Raw genomic sequence first — 15,174 nt, forward strand, 5'->3', positions numbered from 1 at the left:
CAAGGACAATATGAATGAAAATAAATCAATTCAGAGAAGCTATATTCACATACTAGACAATTAAACAGCCTACAAGGTGTTAATAATTCATTAAACTGGCATATCTAAACAAATGTGTGCAATTCAACATAAATTTGCACTATCTCACACTACAGCTGCTAAACTTGCACTATCTCACACTTCAGTTGATAAACTTGCACTATCTCACACACACTAAAGTTGATAACCTTGCACTGTCTCACACTACAGCCGATAAACATGCACTATCTCACACTAATGTAGAGAAAATAGACATGTCTATAAGAGAATATTAGTACATCATTATCATATGTCAGTGAGAGCACCTGTTTATAATATTAATATTAATGAACAATAAATTTGTAATCTTTGGTGTCAGGTGTCACTCATGCAATTTTGGAGTTGTTGACTCAAAACACAAGTACTGTACAAAGTAATTCGATTCTGCATCAGTAACACTTAAATAATTATTATCCAAGTTGTATTTATTTCTTAAAATTGTTCAGAAATGTCTTCATAATTACTGCTTTATTTGTTTAAACTTTACCTAAGAGTTATCCCCCCTTGGAACTCTTCATCAAATACAATATCGTATATGGTGTCCATTTCCTTCTCCTCAATATGGATGCCTGTAACAGTTCCTCTCAGACCAAACGGTACAGGATAACCTTTCCTTACATTGACTACACGATCGAACAGGTAGAATTCTACAGAAGGGTCAGCTACCATGTTCCCCTGGCCTACCATTGGCTGGAAATTAGAAATGAAAATGTTTGGATTTAGATATAAGAAATGTGGATGGAAAATTTTGTAAAATCTGGACCATGTCTGATCATAGGGAAAGAAGATGCCCAGATTCCATTTTTTCTTAAATTTTGATTATGGTATAACATGACTGTGACTTAAAATACAATCATAATATCCTGTTGATTAATATTGTTTCTTTGTTTGCTGTGTTTATCGCCCCGTGAACAGCCAGGGCCATTTTGAGGCAAATTCTCCTTGTAGTAGTAGGTGACCATCTCACTGAACAAATAAGATGCTCGTCGCCTGACACCCTAGAGAAATTAGAGTAAAGTGTCATGTTCAAGGACACAACCACAAAAGCAAAGACAAGCCCATTTCCTAGCTTTCTGAGTAACACAAACCAACACAGGTAGGGAGCATCGAACCACTCACCTCAGATCAATCACCTGAGGTTACGTGGTCGATGCTCTAACTGACTCAGTTATTGTGGCCCCTTGTTGATTGATATTGAATAGCAACATTATTGATAATGATGTATATACATGTACTTTAAATCATAAGGTGGATCTAATATCGTCATGATACTTTGTACCTGTAATAGGTTGAAGTCAACTTTACTTCAAAAACCTTTGATTTGAACATACACATCCTTATGATGATGGAGGACAGGTAACTTTACCATAACTTAAACAGTAGGAAACATCAACTTAAACAACAGGTAATTTTACCTTAAACAGGAAACATTAACTTAAACAACATGTAATTTTACCTTAAACAGGAAACATCAACTTAAACAACAGGCAACTTTACCTTAAACACTGAGAAACATCAACTTAAACAACAGGTAACTTTACCTTAAACAGGAAACATCAACTTAAACAACAGGTAACTTTACCTTGAACAGGAAACATCAACTTAAACAACAGGCAACTTTACCTTAAACACTGAGAAACATCAACTTAAACAACAGGTAACTTTACCTTAAACAGGAAACATCAACTTAAACAACAGGTAACTTTACCTTGAATAGCAGGTGTGGCTTCACTTGCATCTTCACACGTCGCTGTTTCCGTTTGTTGACCTCCTGACAATAAAATCATCTCACAATTTAGTTAGGGATACCACTGTCGTCTAAAAGTACATAGCTGCAACCTTTCATTTTCAAACATTCCAAAAGAGCTTAAAAAATATTCTTAAACCAATATTGATGATAAAATGCAATAAATCTCAATACTCAGTAAGATGATCTCCATTTAAATTTGTCTTCAGTTAAAACAAATAAAATGCTTTGATTTTAGATTGTTTTTGTGTTTTTCAGAAACCTTGACCTTTTTACATTGTTTTTCAGAAAACCTTGACCTTTTTACATTGTTTTTTAGAAAACCTTGACCTTTTTACATATATCTTCATACTGATGCCAGTGCTCCAATAGGCGCTGTCCTTAAATGGCCTTGGCTGTTGATACGACGCATTAAACAAAACAAACCATGACTGAAGTTCGCCGTACAATTGTTGAACAATTGATGATGAGACTTCCAAGGTGTCTTTTAAAACCTCACAACAATGAAGTGTCACAATCAAGAACTTACAATGACTTTCTGTACTTCCTGCTCCACAGCAGTGATGACACCCTGGTCCAGGATTTCAGCTCCTGCCTTCATAACCTTCACATTACTACAGGGTAGTCCCTTTAAAAAATCTGTCATCTTCTTCAGGCTGTAAGGACTACAAGTAACAAAATATGTAAAGTAATGACAAAATCAGGGCCGTTTTCGTTTATCGTGGTCCTAGCTAACGGTTCAACCAGTTTTACCAGGGTTGTTCGTTTATGAAATAAGGACAATTTTGGTGATTTTTTGTTGTTTTCAGATGAGCCTTGACAAAAGACTTTCAAGGCCTGCAGAAATATCTGCAGATTTGTTAAGGTATGCCTGAAATGTTACATTTAAAAAACAGACAACTTGTTTGTCCCCATAAATAAACAAGCCCCTGAAAGCCATGCCAAATAACCATGATTCATCCAATTAGTGCTGACTGTTTTTTTTTACATTTGAATTTGGAAAGGGGTTATTTTGTACTTTAATATTGATCATTTATCATATCATATCTTTATATTTTTACCTTCCTTCCTTAAAGAGGTCTGTTTCGTAGAAGTTATCTCCCCTGCCACCATCTTTAGAACTGATATATGACCATATTTCTGGAAATCTAAAAGATAAATAACAAACAGCTCTATATTGTAACATTCTAATGAATGACATTTTGAAGTTGTAATTATAAAATACACACAAATGCTGAAATGTTATATCTGCTAAAAGTTCTATTCCATGATTGTTACAGTTTTGAAAATATATTTGTACACAATTCATGTATCATCTAACTTCTGTAATGTTAAGAGAAAATGTGTCTTACTTTCAAAATTAAATCCAAAGACATCAGAAGAATTATTTCTTTCTCATTATAAAACATTTTAAAAGAAAATTATTGTTATATAATATGGCTTTAATATTACATAATAAAATGATGTGTTTTTTTTAATAATAACTATCTCAATAACGAAAGCCTAAAGAGTTTGTACCTTTATACAACTTTGTAAATTTTTATTCAAGACATTTATCAATAAATTTTTCCTAATGTCACTTACTCAGCCAGATATTGAGCAACCACATCCAGGGTTTTGTCTGAGTACGTCCATCCTTCTTCCGTCTTCTTCGTGTATCCAGGTACCTCCTCATTTCGCTTAGTGAACTTTAAGTTCAGACCAATGTTAGTCTTAAAGCGTTCATTAGGATTATCAGGCGACCCAGGGGTCACCATGATACAGCCGGTCATTCGTGAGAGGAAGTGAGAGGTGATGGAAAGTCGAGGAGCAACAGCGTATGCCGGATAATACTGAATGCCAAGGTACTGAGGATGGACAACATACACAAATGTTTATCAATGTAGAAACTGTTACACAACTCTCAAATGATGTAAACCATACTTCGTCGCTTTAATTATAATCAGAAACAGCTTGAATTAATAGTGGAAATACATCCATAAAATTCCACAAAAATTCTTAAGAGTTTAACAGGGTTTACAGCTTGACCGTTACAATGTATGATGTTAAGCTTACCCCTTGACTCCTCTCTACTGAGGCTAGTGAAGGCTCCTCCAGGATTGACACATTGATTCTTACTCTAGAGTCATCTTCTATATCTACCACCTATAATAAAGTTCATATACATAATATTGTATAAATCTTTTTATCAAATGTGCTGATATTAATGGAAATCTTAAAAGTCTCATAAAAATATGTTAAATTATATAAATCTTAATATGCAAAATAAATATACCAACATGTCTGTATAATTCCAAACTTTCAGTCTTCATTTTTCTTTTTTTTTTTTCATCACTTTATACAAATTTTGTCTCAAATATAATTTCCATAAAAGATCTAACTTAGTGCCATGTATTGTTATTAAGAAAAAAAAAAATTTTGGCATGTTGCTGACAACAAATTCTGAATGTTGTCCTCTATTTGTGACAATATCTGCCTATCAAACAGGTTGGGAATCGGTTATTAGTAGATAAGTTACCTCCCCCTGACAGCCGTAGTGAGGCCAGCCCAACATGAACACCGCTTCCTTGGCAGGAAACAATTCTCCAAGTGTGCTGAACTGACAGAAAGATGTGTCGTACACATTCAGGTCCTACAAATAGAGATAAGAGGCAAATACAACTGCATGTTATAAATGAATTTTTAAAATCATGTTATTTCAGATCTCTGCATATCACAAACAACTGACATTTAATAAAAGACACAATAGCAATTGACATTCAATAAGCAATACATGTCCCCTACTGGCCCCGCTAAAAATGATAAGTGACTTTGATCTTGCAACTGACCCCAAATCCCCGAAACTCAAACTTGTCCAGGATATTATGGTCCTTTATCATTGTGTGAGGTTTGATATAAATCCCCCAAGGAATGAAGCCATTAGAGCGTTGAAAATCCTCAATGCAATGTACACAGTACATAGTATTTCACCAGTAGGGGACAAATAAAAGACACTGACAAATGTTTATTTACAAATTCAATATAGCTAACCAAGAAACAGAACTCATTTCTGGCTTGCTGCATTTACAGGTCATAGTTCTTAACACCGACTGTGAGTGATTTCTAAGTCAGTCACACAACAGCTGCCTGCATTTAATAAAGTCTGAGCTAAATGTAACTTATTTTTTTATTAATATTTATAAATTTTCAGCAATGTTACACAACACACACTTGCTTTTAAAATTCTGAAAGTTCCTAGTTACATATCTAAACAGCTTACAATACATATAAATATGTTCTATAACCTAATCACTTTTTTGTGAAAACTGTTTTAAACAAAACTTAGAGAGAATACTTCATAGCTACCAAAAACTGATCTTAATTAGCTTCACAGTGCACCACAATTAAGAAATTTTAAATTTAAACTGTTTACTTGACAATGACAACCCCCTGAAAGTGTAAGTCGCTGCAAGATCAGCCTATTACTTACCTTTACAGATGTCTGATACAGACAGGTGACAGGATGACTGGAAAACTGTTTCTCCAGCACTATCTTTCCATGTGCTCCACATACATACCTAATAAAACAAACAAAATAGAAAACAACATTTAAGGTACTGACGGATAAATGAAACTGAAATTCTACCTCAAAACCTAGTCAGAGAAATATACAACAAACACCCGAGAGATTTTGGTGCCTACCATTGTATTAAGTTCATTCAATTTGATTCTATGTCATGTTGACCATCAAACTTGCAGTTGGAAACAGATTATGAAACCCTCTAGATAATGGACCAGAATAATTCCCATTAACAACTTTTTTCCTACCTATGAGAGGCAATGCCCTGACAGACATGTGTGTCTGATACTTACAAGAGGCAGTGCCCTGAGAGACACGTGTGTGTCTGATACTTACTTCCTACCAACAAGAGGCAGTGCCCTGAGAGACACGTGTGTCTGACCCACGTCCACTCCAAGGCGGTCATGATACCTAAAAAAAACAAATATTATTAAGCATTATTACTGAAATTTCAATTTTGAATTGCTTTTCAATACAATTTGAATTAAGAATTTCCAATCAATATTTTTACAAATGGATATTTCAGTCTAGTATTATCAAACAGTGTAAACTTATAAAAAGTACTCCTTGGTTTTTACTCAATATTCTGGTTTTGGAAAGATCATGTTATCTGCAATGTAACTGTGTTTGTAAATTGTATCTGAGGAATTCTGGACTAAATTTTCGGGCCAATAGTGTGAAATTCTCAATATCCCTGAGGAAAGAAACCAGTGTGTACCTCTCCCTAATGGCCACTACGTCCTTTCTCCAGATCATTTGGTCTGAGTGGTTCATCTCCTCCTCCACAACTCTCGTCCTCGTCTGTCCGCCCTCAGTCTTCGTAGTGCTCAACTCATATCTACAAACACGAAAACAAGATGCTATAATAACAGTATCTGCTATTGATAACTCCAGTATACCTTGCCTTATTTTACACTTTGAGAGATTTTTGCCGATATCAACTCAGATGGTTTGAACTCATGCTTCTGAAGTACAATTTTGTATAATTCGAACAGGTTCATCAATATTTATTTAATTTCGTTCAGACTGACATGAGGTTTACCGAATATTGCACGAGGTGACTACAAAAATGAAGAAATTCTATGCATGGGGAGTTCTGGTCAGGAGCAAATGCTACTTGCCATTACAGAATAATCACTTCTTTAAGTGGTGTCTGTGTGACAAACATAAAGTCATCCTAGTTGTCACATATCAATATTTTACACTAGGGACTTACGCGAAATTATACTTGGCCACGTTTCCCTTTGATTCAAGCCGATATTATTGTGGTAGAAACAGGTCCACGACTCCTGATTGTGATATGGAATTTATTTCACTAAAGCTTGTGTCTTTTGTAACTTAAAAAAAATAACTTACTCATGTGAAATAAATTCCATATCCAACAATTACTTGTTGTGTAACCTCTATTTCTGTTATAATAATATAAAGAGATGATGCTGACCTTGTGTTTCCGTCGGAGACAGATATCACTTTGACTTCAACCATATGAGGCCAGTTGACAAACAGGCTGTTGTGCAGTACAGAATTGGCGATAGTTTTTATATCCTAAAAACCAAAAATTGTACATGCATAAATGAAATCTAGAATTAGACATTCATCAATTTGAAATTAGCTGCATTTCCCATGCAACGGTCAGCATCTCACAAGAAAATCATATACATGTACTGTACCTTTTAGTTATTTCACAACATAGTTAAACATTTTAATAAGGCAAAAACTAGAAACAATAAACCACCATAAAATTATTATCCTTTCATGAGTACAACTTACTAATAACATCATTGAAACATAAATTATTCAGTGTTCATATCAGTTAACACACTCATGAAAAGTAATATTCAAAACCCTTCTATTTAAAGATATAGGTATCTGGACATGAGGTATAATTGGCCTGTATCCAACCTGCATAAATAAAGTAATAATGGGAAATCATTCTCAATAAGAAAGGTAATTGACTTCAGAGTTAATCATGCGTCTAGATCTTGCACAAATTCCCACTTAATATGAGATGCAACAAGTTAAAGAATTCTTTATTCTACCTACAATCTGGTGACAGCGGTAAAATACAAAAAAAAAAAAAAAAAAAAAGTCTGATTCACACTTTTTAGGGCATTTCTATGGAAAATTTAATTTTATATCAAACATTTTTAGCTAAAAAGCCTGATAACGCCTTTGATTCGCTAGCTTACATCAACATACCTCATCTTTACGTGATAATAGCGAGAGCATCATATTTTCTCCACGACTATTGGCTGAGAACACTTTCACACCCTCCTTCTTCAGGTAAGCCTGAAATAGAAAATAAATCTCCCTCATTACACATTTTGTGAACAAAAACTTTTAACCTCAAGAACTGAATCAGCATCTGAACATATGGAGGTAGAAAATTATCAGCCACTGCACAGCATTTGCATGTCTGGACAATAAGCTTCCAACAACATAACAAATACCAAGTTGTTTTACAAACCGAGTCCGACACCTGCTTTCAATCTTTCTGGACAAAGTCTGGATTTAATTTACTGAGAGTGCTTTTGTAGTGTTGAAATAACCCAATTTGTTTTTTTCTTTATTTATAATATGTTTAAATCAATTCAAATCTTCACTGTTTACATTGATACTGAGAAGTATCACACACATTTACATACCTTATGAGGTAGATGTTTAAAGGTAGGGAAGCCAGGGAAGTACACATCCTGTCGTGTTCCCTTCAGCAGGCCTTTATTGATAAGATGTCGAGGCAGTTGGAATTCATCCTTCGGTATCAGTGTTAGTCTGTCAATTAACCAACCATGTATACATTTCTGATAGGCACTAACAAAAAATGTACATCAAATTGCTTTCATTCACATCAAACAAAGAGAACATATATTACTACATATACGTGTATGTCTCATGGAGTTACTTCCCCTTAGACTATAGCAATATTAATATTACTATATATCCAGCATGGAGTTACTTCCCCTTAGCCTATAGCAATATTAATATTACTATATATCCAGCATGGAGTTACTTCCCCTTAGCCTATAGCAGTATTAATATTACTATGGGCCTGTTTATTTATGCAAACAAACTGGTTCACCAGTTTTTAAATGTAATATTTTAAACATATATCTTGACGGACCTGCAAATGTTAATACAAGCCTTTGAAGTCTTTGTCAAGGCTCGTCTGAAAACAATATAAAATCATCAGGTCCGTCTTTATTTCATAAACGAACAACACCGGTCCAAGTGGTCTAACCGTTTGAGAACATCTCCAGTATTTTTTTTTTTTTTCAAATATAATTAATTTCAATTTCATCTGAATATTTATCACATTTGATTGGATAGGGTACAATACTAACGGCTTGGAAACTCAGGAGTGTTCCTTCACATACTCACTTAGAGTGGTTATTCACGACGTCTGGGAAAACTCCTGGTAATGGTGAGGGATACGCAGGCAATGGATCCGACACATAGTCATAGCATAGACTTGGACTATGACAATTTCTTTTCTTCTCTGAATTTGTCATCAGGTGCTCAACTTTATACATGGCAGTTAGCAATCGTTTCTACAAGGAGAGATACATTATAGAAACCAGCCCATGTCAGATTTAGGCAATAAAATACTCAAAATAGACGAAATGTGTGAGATGTTGTAACAGTAGACAGCAAAGTCATATTTCTGTTGAAATATATACCAAACAGGAGGACTCCAGGGCCCGTATTTACGAAATCATTATCAGATATGGATAAGCAACGAAATATGTGCTCAGGTTTGACAAACCTGGAGTCCTCCTGTTGGTTAAATATTTTACTGGAATTACCCTTATAATCATCACCTCAAAACAGCATTCAATTGATACGTTCTAATTGTTTCAACAAAATAAGAAATAAAATATAAATTTCAATAGTATGTCAAATATGAACAATAGTTTACAATCAATTTGTCTTAAGATCAAGTGGCAAATCATGAAAATTTGACTGAACTGTAAAGATATCATTTCTTTCCCCTGTGTGTATGAAGCCAGCTTTAACAAATTACAGAACAATAATCCTAACAACTGATAACTCCTCCATGTCCCTGGTCTATAAGTGTGTACCTCATCGATAAATGGGATAAGAACAACAGCCTCCCAATCCTGCTGCTTTCCATTGAGATCACTTTGGAAGTCGGCTGGATAAAAGTCTATGATTTCTGAGTTGTCCATCAGCATCAGATTCTGTTGAGAATGCATCAAATCAAAGTACATATTAATGACTTGTCATATAAATTAAGATTGCAGCAATGTCCAAAAGCAGAAGGTTTTCCTTTAACTCATTCACCCCTAAAGACACATTTGAACTCTTCCAATTCAAACATTGGAAGAGTTCATTATGGCACTTCAGGGGTGAATGAGTTAATGTCCAAAAGCAGAAGGTTTTCCTTTATCAATACCTGGACTTGCAACGTGTATTCGATAATATAGTGTGAATTTAGTAAACAGTAACAATCCAAGGGGCACGAAGCAGTGTTTCTGGGGAGGGAGGTAAGTTTTATTGTTATTTACTCTTGTGGAAACAATCCTACTACAGGGTACACGATAAATTTTAACTGAATGAATCATGTTTATTTACTATAATTAATTTGACAATGTATGAACAAATTTAAAGAAATAAGAAAAAAAATGAAAGTTAATTATATTAATAAGATTTAAGCAAATAATAGCTTTCATCATCAATATTATGTTCCCTGGCTGAACACTGTCATTGAGAATGTCAATTTACTGTTCCCCTGCAGAACACTTATTGAGAATGTCAATATGATGTCTCTGACAGAACACTTATCGAGAATGTCAATATTATGTCTCTGACAGAACACTTATCGAGAATGTCAATATTATGTCTCTGACAGAACACTTATCGAGAATGTCAATATTATGTCTCTGACAGAACACTTATCGAGAATGTCAATATTATGTCTCTGACAGAACACTTTTTGAGAATGTCAATATCGTGTTCCATACCTGAAGATTTGTGTGGTACCTACCCAGAAGATTTGTATGGTACCTACCCAGAAGATTTGTATGGTACCTACCCAGAAGATTTGTATGGTACCTACCCTGAAGATTTGTGTGGTACCTACCCTGAAGATTTGTATGGTACCTACCCAGAAGATTTGTATGGTACCTACCCTGAAGATTTGTATGGTACCTACCCTGAAGATTTGTATGGTACCTACCCAGAAGATTTGTGTGGTACCTACCCTGAAGATTTGTATGGTACCTACCCAGAAGATTTGTATGGTACCTACCCTGAAGATTTGTATGGTACCTACCCAGAAGATTTGTATGGTACCTACCCTGAAGATTTGTATGGTACCTACCCAGAAGATTTGTATGGTACCTACCCAGAAGATTTGTATGGTACGTACCCAGAAGATTTGTATGGTACCTACCCTGAAGATTTGTATGGTACCTACCCAGTATGCTTCAGGCAACAGTTCCTTACTGTTAGAAGGCAGTACAGCCATTAACTGTTGGAATGGTAGAAAGGGTTGACTGCGATCGAATTGGATGTCCATATCCTTAAAACACTTAACATCACTGATGTATGGTGCATAGTGGTGAGGATAATACCTGTCAAGTAAATCATAGTCATTAAGTAAAATTAACACCACCTATCAATTTTAAACATTATATCAACTGTGTCATCAATGGAAATGAAAACCTGTACTTTATAATATATTAATTATACACTTTAGCCATACTGGAATATTGAGTATAAAACCTTAAACAATAAGCATGATGGGTATTGGTAAAGCAATATATGTCCCCTACTGGCCCCTTGACCTTGACCCAAAAACCCTGAAACTCGAACTTGATCTGTAGCTATTCACACTGAAGTTACAAATCAACTTTCACCAATCTACCTTGAAGCATGGCTGAGAAAAGCATGGAAAACGGAGTGGATGGACTGACAGACAGATGGATGGACGAACAGGGAGGAAACCTATAGTCCCCCAGGTTTTACCGATAGGGGACTAAAGAGCAATTTTGAATTTTAGTCATTGTGACATGAACTTTGACCTTCATACCTGACATGTTACCCCAGGCAAGCATTTTTGGACAAGTAATGTCCTCAATGTATTTCTGAAATAATTGGCAAGCATATACAACATATTGTACAGCATACCACTCCTTCAATGTTACAGTAATACTTACCAACTCCAGGACGGCACTCCATCGAAGTAGTAGTAGAGAATCCATTGTATACCTCGTACATAACACTGGGCTTGTTCCATCAACACGTCACTGTGATGAAAACAGTTATTTTTAAAAACGAAAGCTTTTGTGAGCAACATTTTCAAATCAAACTTATTTTTTAAACCATTTCTATTATTAAACTAAAAACGTAAATGGTTATTGTTATAATCCTCACTGCAAGATCTTTTTTTTATTTGTGATTATCATTCCCTGTGGATTTCACTCATTATGACAAGAGCTGTTCCAAAATTATCCATGTGGGAGGGGTGGGAGGCATTTTTAGAGATTCCACCACCCATCAAATATTAAAACATATTTTATTCAAAGGAAATCTAGAAAAATGGGGCTTTAACCACACCACCTATCAAATTAATTTTAATACATGTGCCTTCCACCCCTCCCACATAGACAATTATGGAATATCCCTAAACTAAAATGATTACACAGTAATTAATTAACAAAGTTATCTAATTACCATTAATTATATCATCAATGAAGAAGAAAACTCTTACTCTTTTGGAACACCTTGATATTTTCACCTTATATTCTTTCACAGGTTAATCTTTATTTTGTTATTAAGACACATTTTTCTTCAGCTTTTGAAATTATTATTTTTGAACAAAAGATTTTAGTTGAATTATCAAGTTTGAATAATAAATTTCATTAAGCTATCAATTTTGAGCAATGTATTCGATTAAATTAATAATTTTGAGTAATTGATTTGATTAATTTATCAATTTTGAGTAAAAAATTAAATACACATCAGATTCTGTGCTTTCCTGTTGTTTTAAATGTTAAAAGTTACCAAATGGATTTTTTCCCTGTAAACTGCTAATATTTTGAGTTAGAATTGATTTAATTTTTTTATGATGATATTCTTTTGTTGCTTCATGCTCTAGATTTCATTCTTAACTCTGATAATTCTACACAAACTAATTTCTTACTCCGTAAACTCTTTGTATTCCAGTTTTGACATGTAGTAGTGACGTTTGTGAACCCGAAACTCCTCATCAAATGTAGAACCGTGACTATCTGGAGGTTTGATGTCGGCCAAGTGTCGGAATTCTAATCCATCCCCACCTGAAAAATATCAGATTGTCATCAATATTTCATTACCGTTACATGCACATTATTATTAGAGAAATCCAAGCATATTACTATAAGTGGTCAGAAGAAACCCTGTAAGGATTAAGACTCAAGAACTTGTAGATATCTTGAAACTAGCAAATGATTGTGCAGTTGTGAACAGAAGTACGACATTGTACCTGGCGACCTTACTGCTACCTTTAAGCAGGCACTTCCTAATATTATTCTTGTCAATATTGTATCACAAAGTCATACCATTATACCAACCAGAGAAATATTCAATTATGTTATTTAAGACACAATCAAGTAAATCTACAAAGCATAATTATATATATATGCATAATAAATAGCACCAAATCAACCAATTACCCGTCACGTCTTCATCAAAGTCTTCGTCCATGTTAACGCCACTCTCCTCCACCAGAGCTGCGAACTGATTGTCATCCTGTTTTCTCTGGTAAAAAAGTCGAATAATTAATTAACTGAGGTGATGATACTGATGTGTAAAAATAACTTGAAACATGCTTTTCCCTTTTATCTGTTTCAATACAACTTTTAATACGAAAGTCATATAATAAATGAGAAGTTGGTATGAGCAAGATTTTGAATTAGAAGTAAATGTCTTTACAGAGACACGCTTTCCTCGTTTATACCAATTTCTTCATAAACAGACACTTTCTTGTTTATACCTGTTTCTTCATTATCAGACAGACAGACATGCTTTCCTCGTTTATACTATTTTCTTCATTAACAGACAAAGGCACACTTTCCTCGTTTATACTATTTTCTTCATTAACAGACCGAGACACACTTTCTCGTTTATACCCATTTCTTCATTAACAGACAGACACAGGAATGGTTTTATTGTTTACCTGTTTCAGTTTGCTTATCTCCTTGATGTGGTTTTTCTTCTTTGAAGGATTCTTATCTACCTTACTTTCCAACCATTTCAGATCTGCAAATGTCTCTTCAAATTTTTCAAAGTCAAACTGTAATATAAACATAAACTTTAAGTTATCTCAAGTCAACAACAACAATCAACATGACTTAGTGTGAATTCAATTGATAAACTTGTTAGTGCAAAAAAAATAGTGATTTGATTTTATACAGGCATGATTTAATTGAAAATTATAACTATTCAGTTTTTACGATTTTTTCATTACGTACATCTAAATTGTCCATTATAAGATTTAAGAACTAAAAACTTCTTAAGATTTATCGATAGCTCACATTCAATCACATTCAGTCTTTAATGAACTTCCTCTCTTGTCTAATATATTTATATTTTTTGTTTGCTTTGTTTTGATTTTACTAGTCTGGAGGCAAAAAATAATTGTGACTGTTTAATTACCTTGGCTAGCTCTGTCATGAAGATCTCAAATCTGTCAAGGTGTAGTTGTCCACCAGAATGTAGGTATCCTGGAAAATGAAGAATTTATTATACATGAATTGATATGCTTAGACTGGATTTCTGATTTCTTTTATATACTCGTCCAATTAAAAAATCTGTTCGAATGTTCCTTAAACTAAACCATCATTAAAGTATCGTTAAGCCTTAATGATTCATTAATATCTAATGATAGATTAGTTAATGAATCATTTAAAATGATAATTCATAGTTTTGTTTTAGTATATGTTGTATCATCTACAAGAATTGTCAGAAGACAACATAGCTTCCCGAGTGGGTTGAAATTCAGAATTAGCTTTTTAAAAGTAGGTCAAAGGTCACCACCAAGGCCAATGTAGTACCAATAGTAAGGCCTGGTTATGAAAATCTCATCTAAAACAGATAGCATACGGTGGCAACAGTTAAAGTTTTTCAAAAGTAGGCCAAAGTTCATGGTCATTAGGTCCGCAAATGTAATACCTAAGGAAAGGACTTGTCACAAGAACCACACATGTTGAATACATAATCTGTATCCTCATTAGTATTGACACAACACTGTTTTTTAAAAACTTTAACATAGATCTCTATGGACGATGCCGAGGCCATGGGTGTTACATGTTATGGAAGTAGCAATAATAATTATCTAATTATGCAAATATAAGACCTATGCAAAGCAAAACTACATATCCATCATTAACAAATATACTTGGACGATAAGGTCAGTGGAGGAAATAGGAGTCCGTAACTCACCTCCACAATGTGGTAACACGTTGATGTATGTCGACCAGATGAGTGGTAGAGCATCATGGTTGATGTGTAGGTTAGGCAGATGAGGAATGAAGTCGTTTCCAACCAAAAAACCCATCAGGATCCAGTCATCAATAATCCTTTCTAGGTCGTACTCGAAGGGAAGTTTGTCCTGCGTAACACAATCAATACACATCACACGTTATTGCGACAATAGGATAATTTTTTACTAGATGCTGTTAATCTCATATTAGCATGGTAATGGTAAATATTTATTATGGACTCCTAAATGATGAAGGATAATATTGGTACACAGTGTTTAGAAGAACAGCTCCCAAATTTTCATTGT

At 34.3% G+C, this 15,174-nt stretch overlaps 1 protein-coding gene across 3 annotated transcripts in view; it reads right to left on the reverse strand.

The window, feature by feature from the left end:
- Positions 1–15,174, reverse strand: part of LOC117344527 (5'-3' exoribonuclease 1-like) — a 51,684-nt gene that overhangs the window by 21,488 nt on the left and 15,022 nt on the right. For 2 of the 3 annotated variants that reach the window (XM_033907296.1, XM_033907295.1), the window contains exons 4-25: positions 14,829–14,997; positions 14,043–14,110; positions 13,564–13,680; positions 13,061–13,145; positions 12,550–12,685; positions 11,564–11,653; positions 10,822–10,978; positions 9,464–9,583; positions 8,763–8,932; positions 8,030–8,156; positions 7,584–7,673; positions 6,826–6,929; positions 6,103–6,222; positions 5,721–5,795; positions 5,295–5,382; positions 4,344–4,457; positions 3,881–3,970; positions 3,410–3,672; positions 2,887–2,973; positions 2,355–2,490; positions 1,787–1,849; positions 566–768 (exon numbers count right to left, since the gene is read on the reverse strand). In XM_033907296.1, coding sequence (XP_033763187.1) covers positions 566–768; positions 1,787–1,849; positions 2,355–2,490; positions 2,887–2,973; positions 3,410–3,672; positions 3,881–3,970; positions 4,344–4,457; positions 5,295–5,382; positions 5,721–5,795; positions 6,103–6,222; positions 6,826–6,929; positions 7,584–7,673; positions 8,030–8,156; positions 8,763–8,932; positions 9,464–9,583; positions 10,822–10,978; positions 11,564–11,653; positions 12,550–12,685; positions 13,061–13,145; positions 13,564–13,680; positions 14,043–14,110; positions 14,829–14,997 — 2,672 coding nt within the window. The remainder of the gene's footprint in view (positions 1–565; positions 769–1,786; positions 1,850–2,354; positions 2,491–2,886; positions 2,974–3,409; positions 3,673–3,880; positions 3,971–4,343; positions 4,458–5,294; positions 5,383–5,720; positions 5,796–6,102; positions 6,223–6,825; positions 6,930–7,583; positions 7,674–8,029; positions 8,157–8,762; positions 8,933–9,463; positions 9,584–10,821; positions 10,979–11,563; positions 11,654–12,549; positions 12,686–13,060; positions 13,146–13,563; positions 13,681–14,042; positions 14,111–14,828; positions 14,998–15,174) is intronic. The other variant, XM_033907297.1, reaches the window with a different exon arrangement.

The sequence above is a fragment of the Pecten maximus genome, chromosome 16 (assembly GCF_902652985.1).
Source record: "Pecten maximus chromosome 16, xPecMax1.1, whole genome shotgun sequence".
Taxonomy (NCBI): Eukaryota; Metazoa; Mollusca; class Bivalvia; order Pectinida; family Pectinidae; genus Pecten; species Pecten maximus.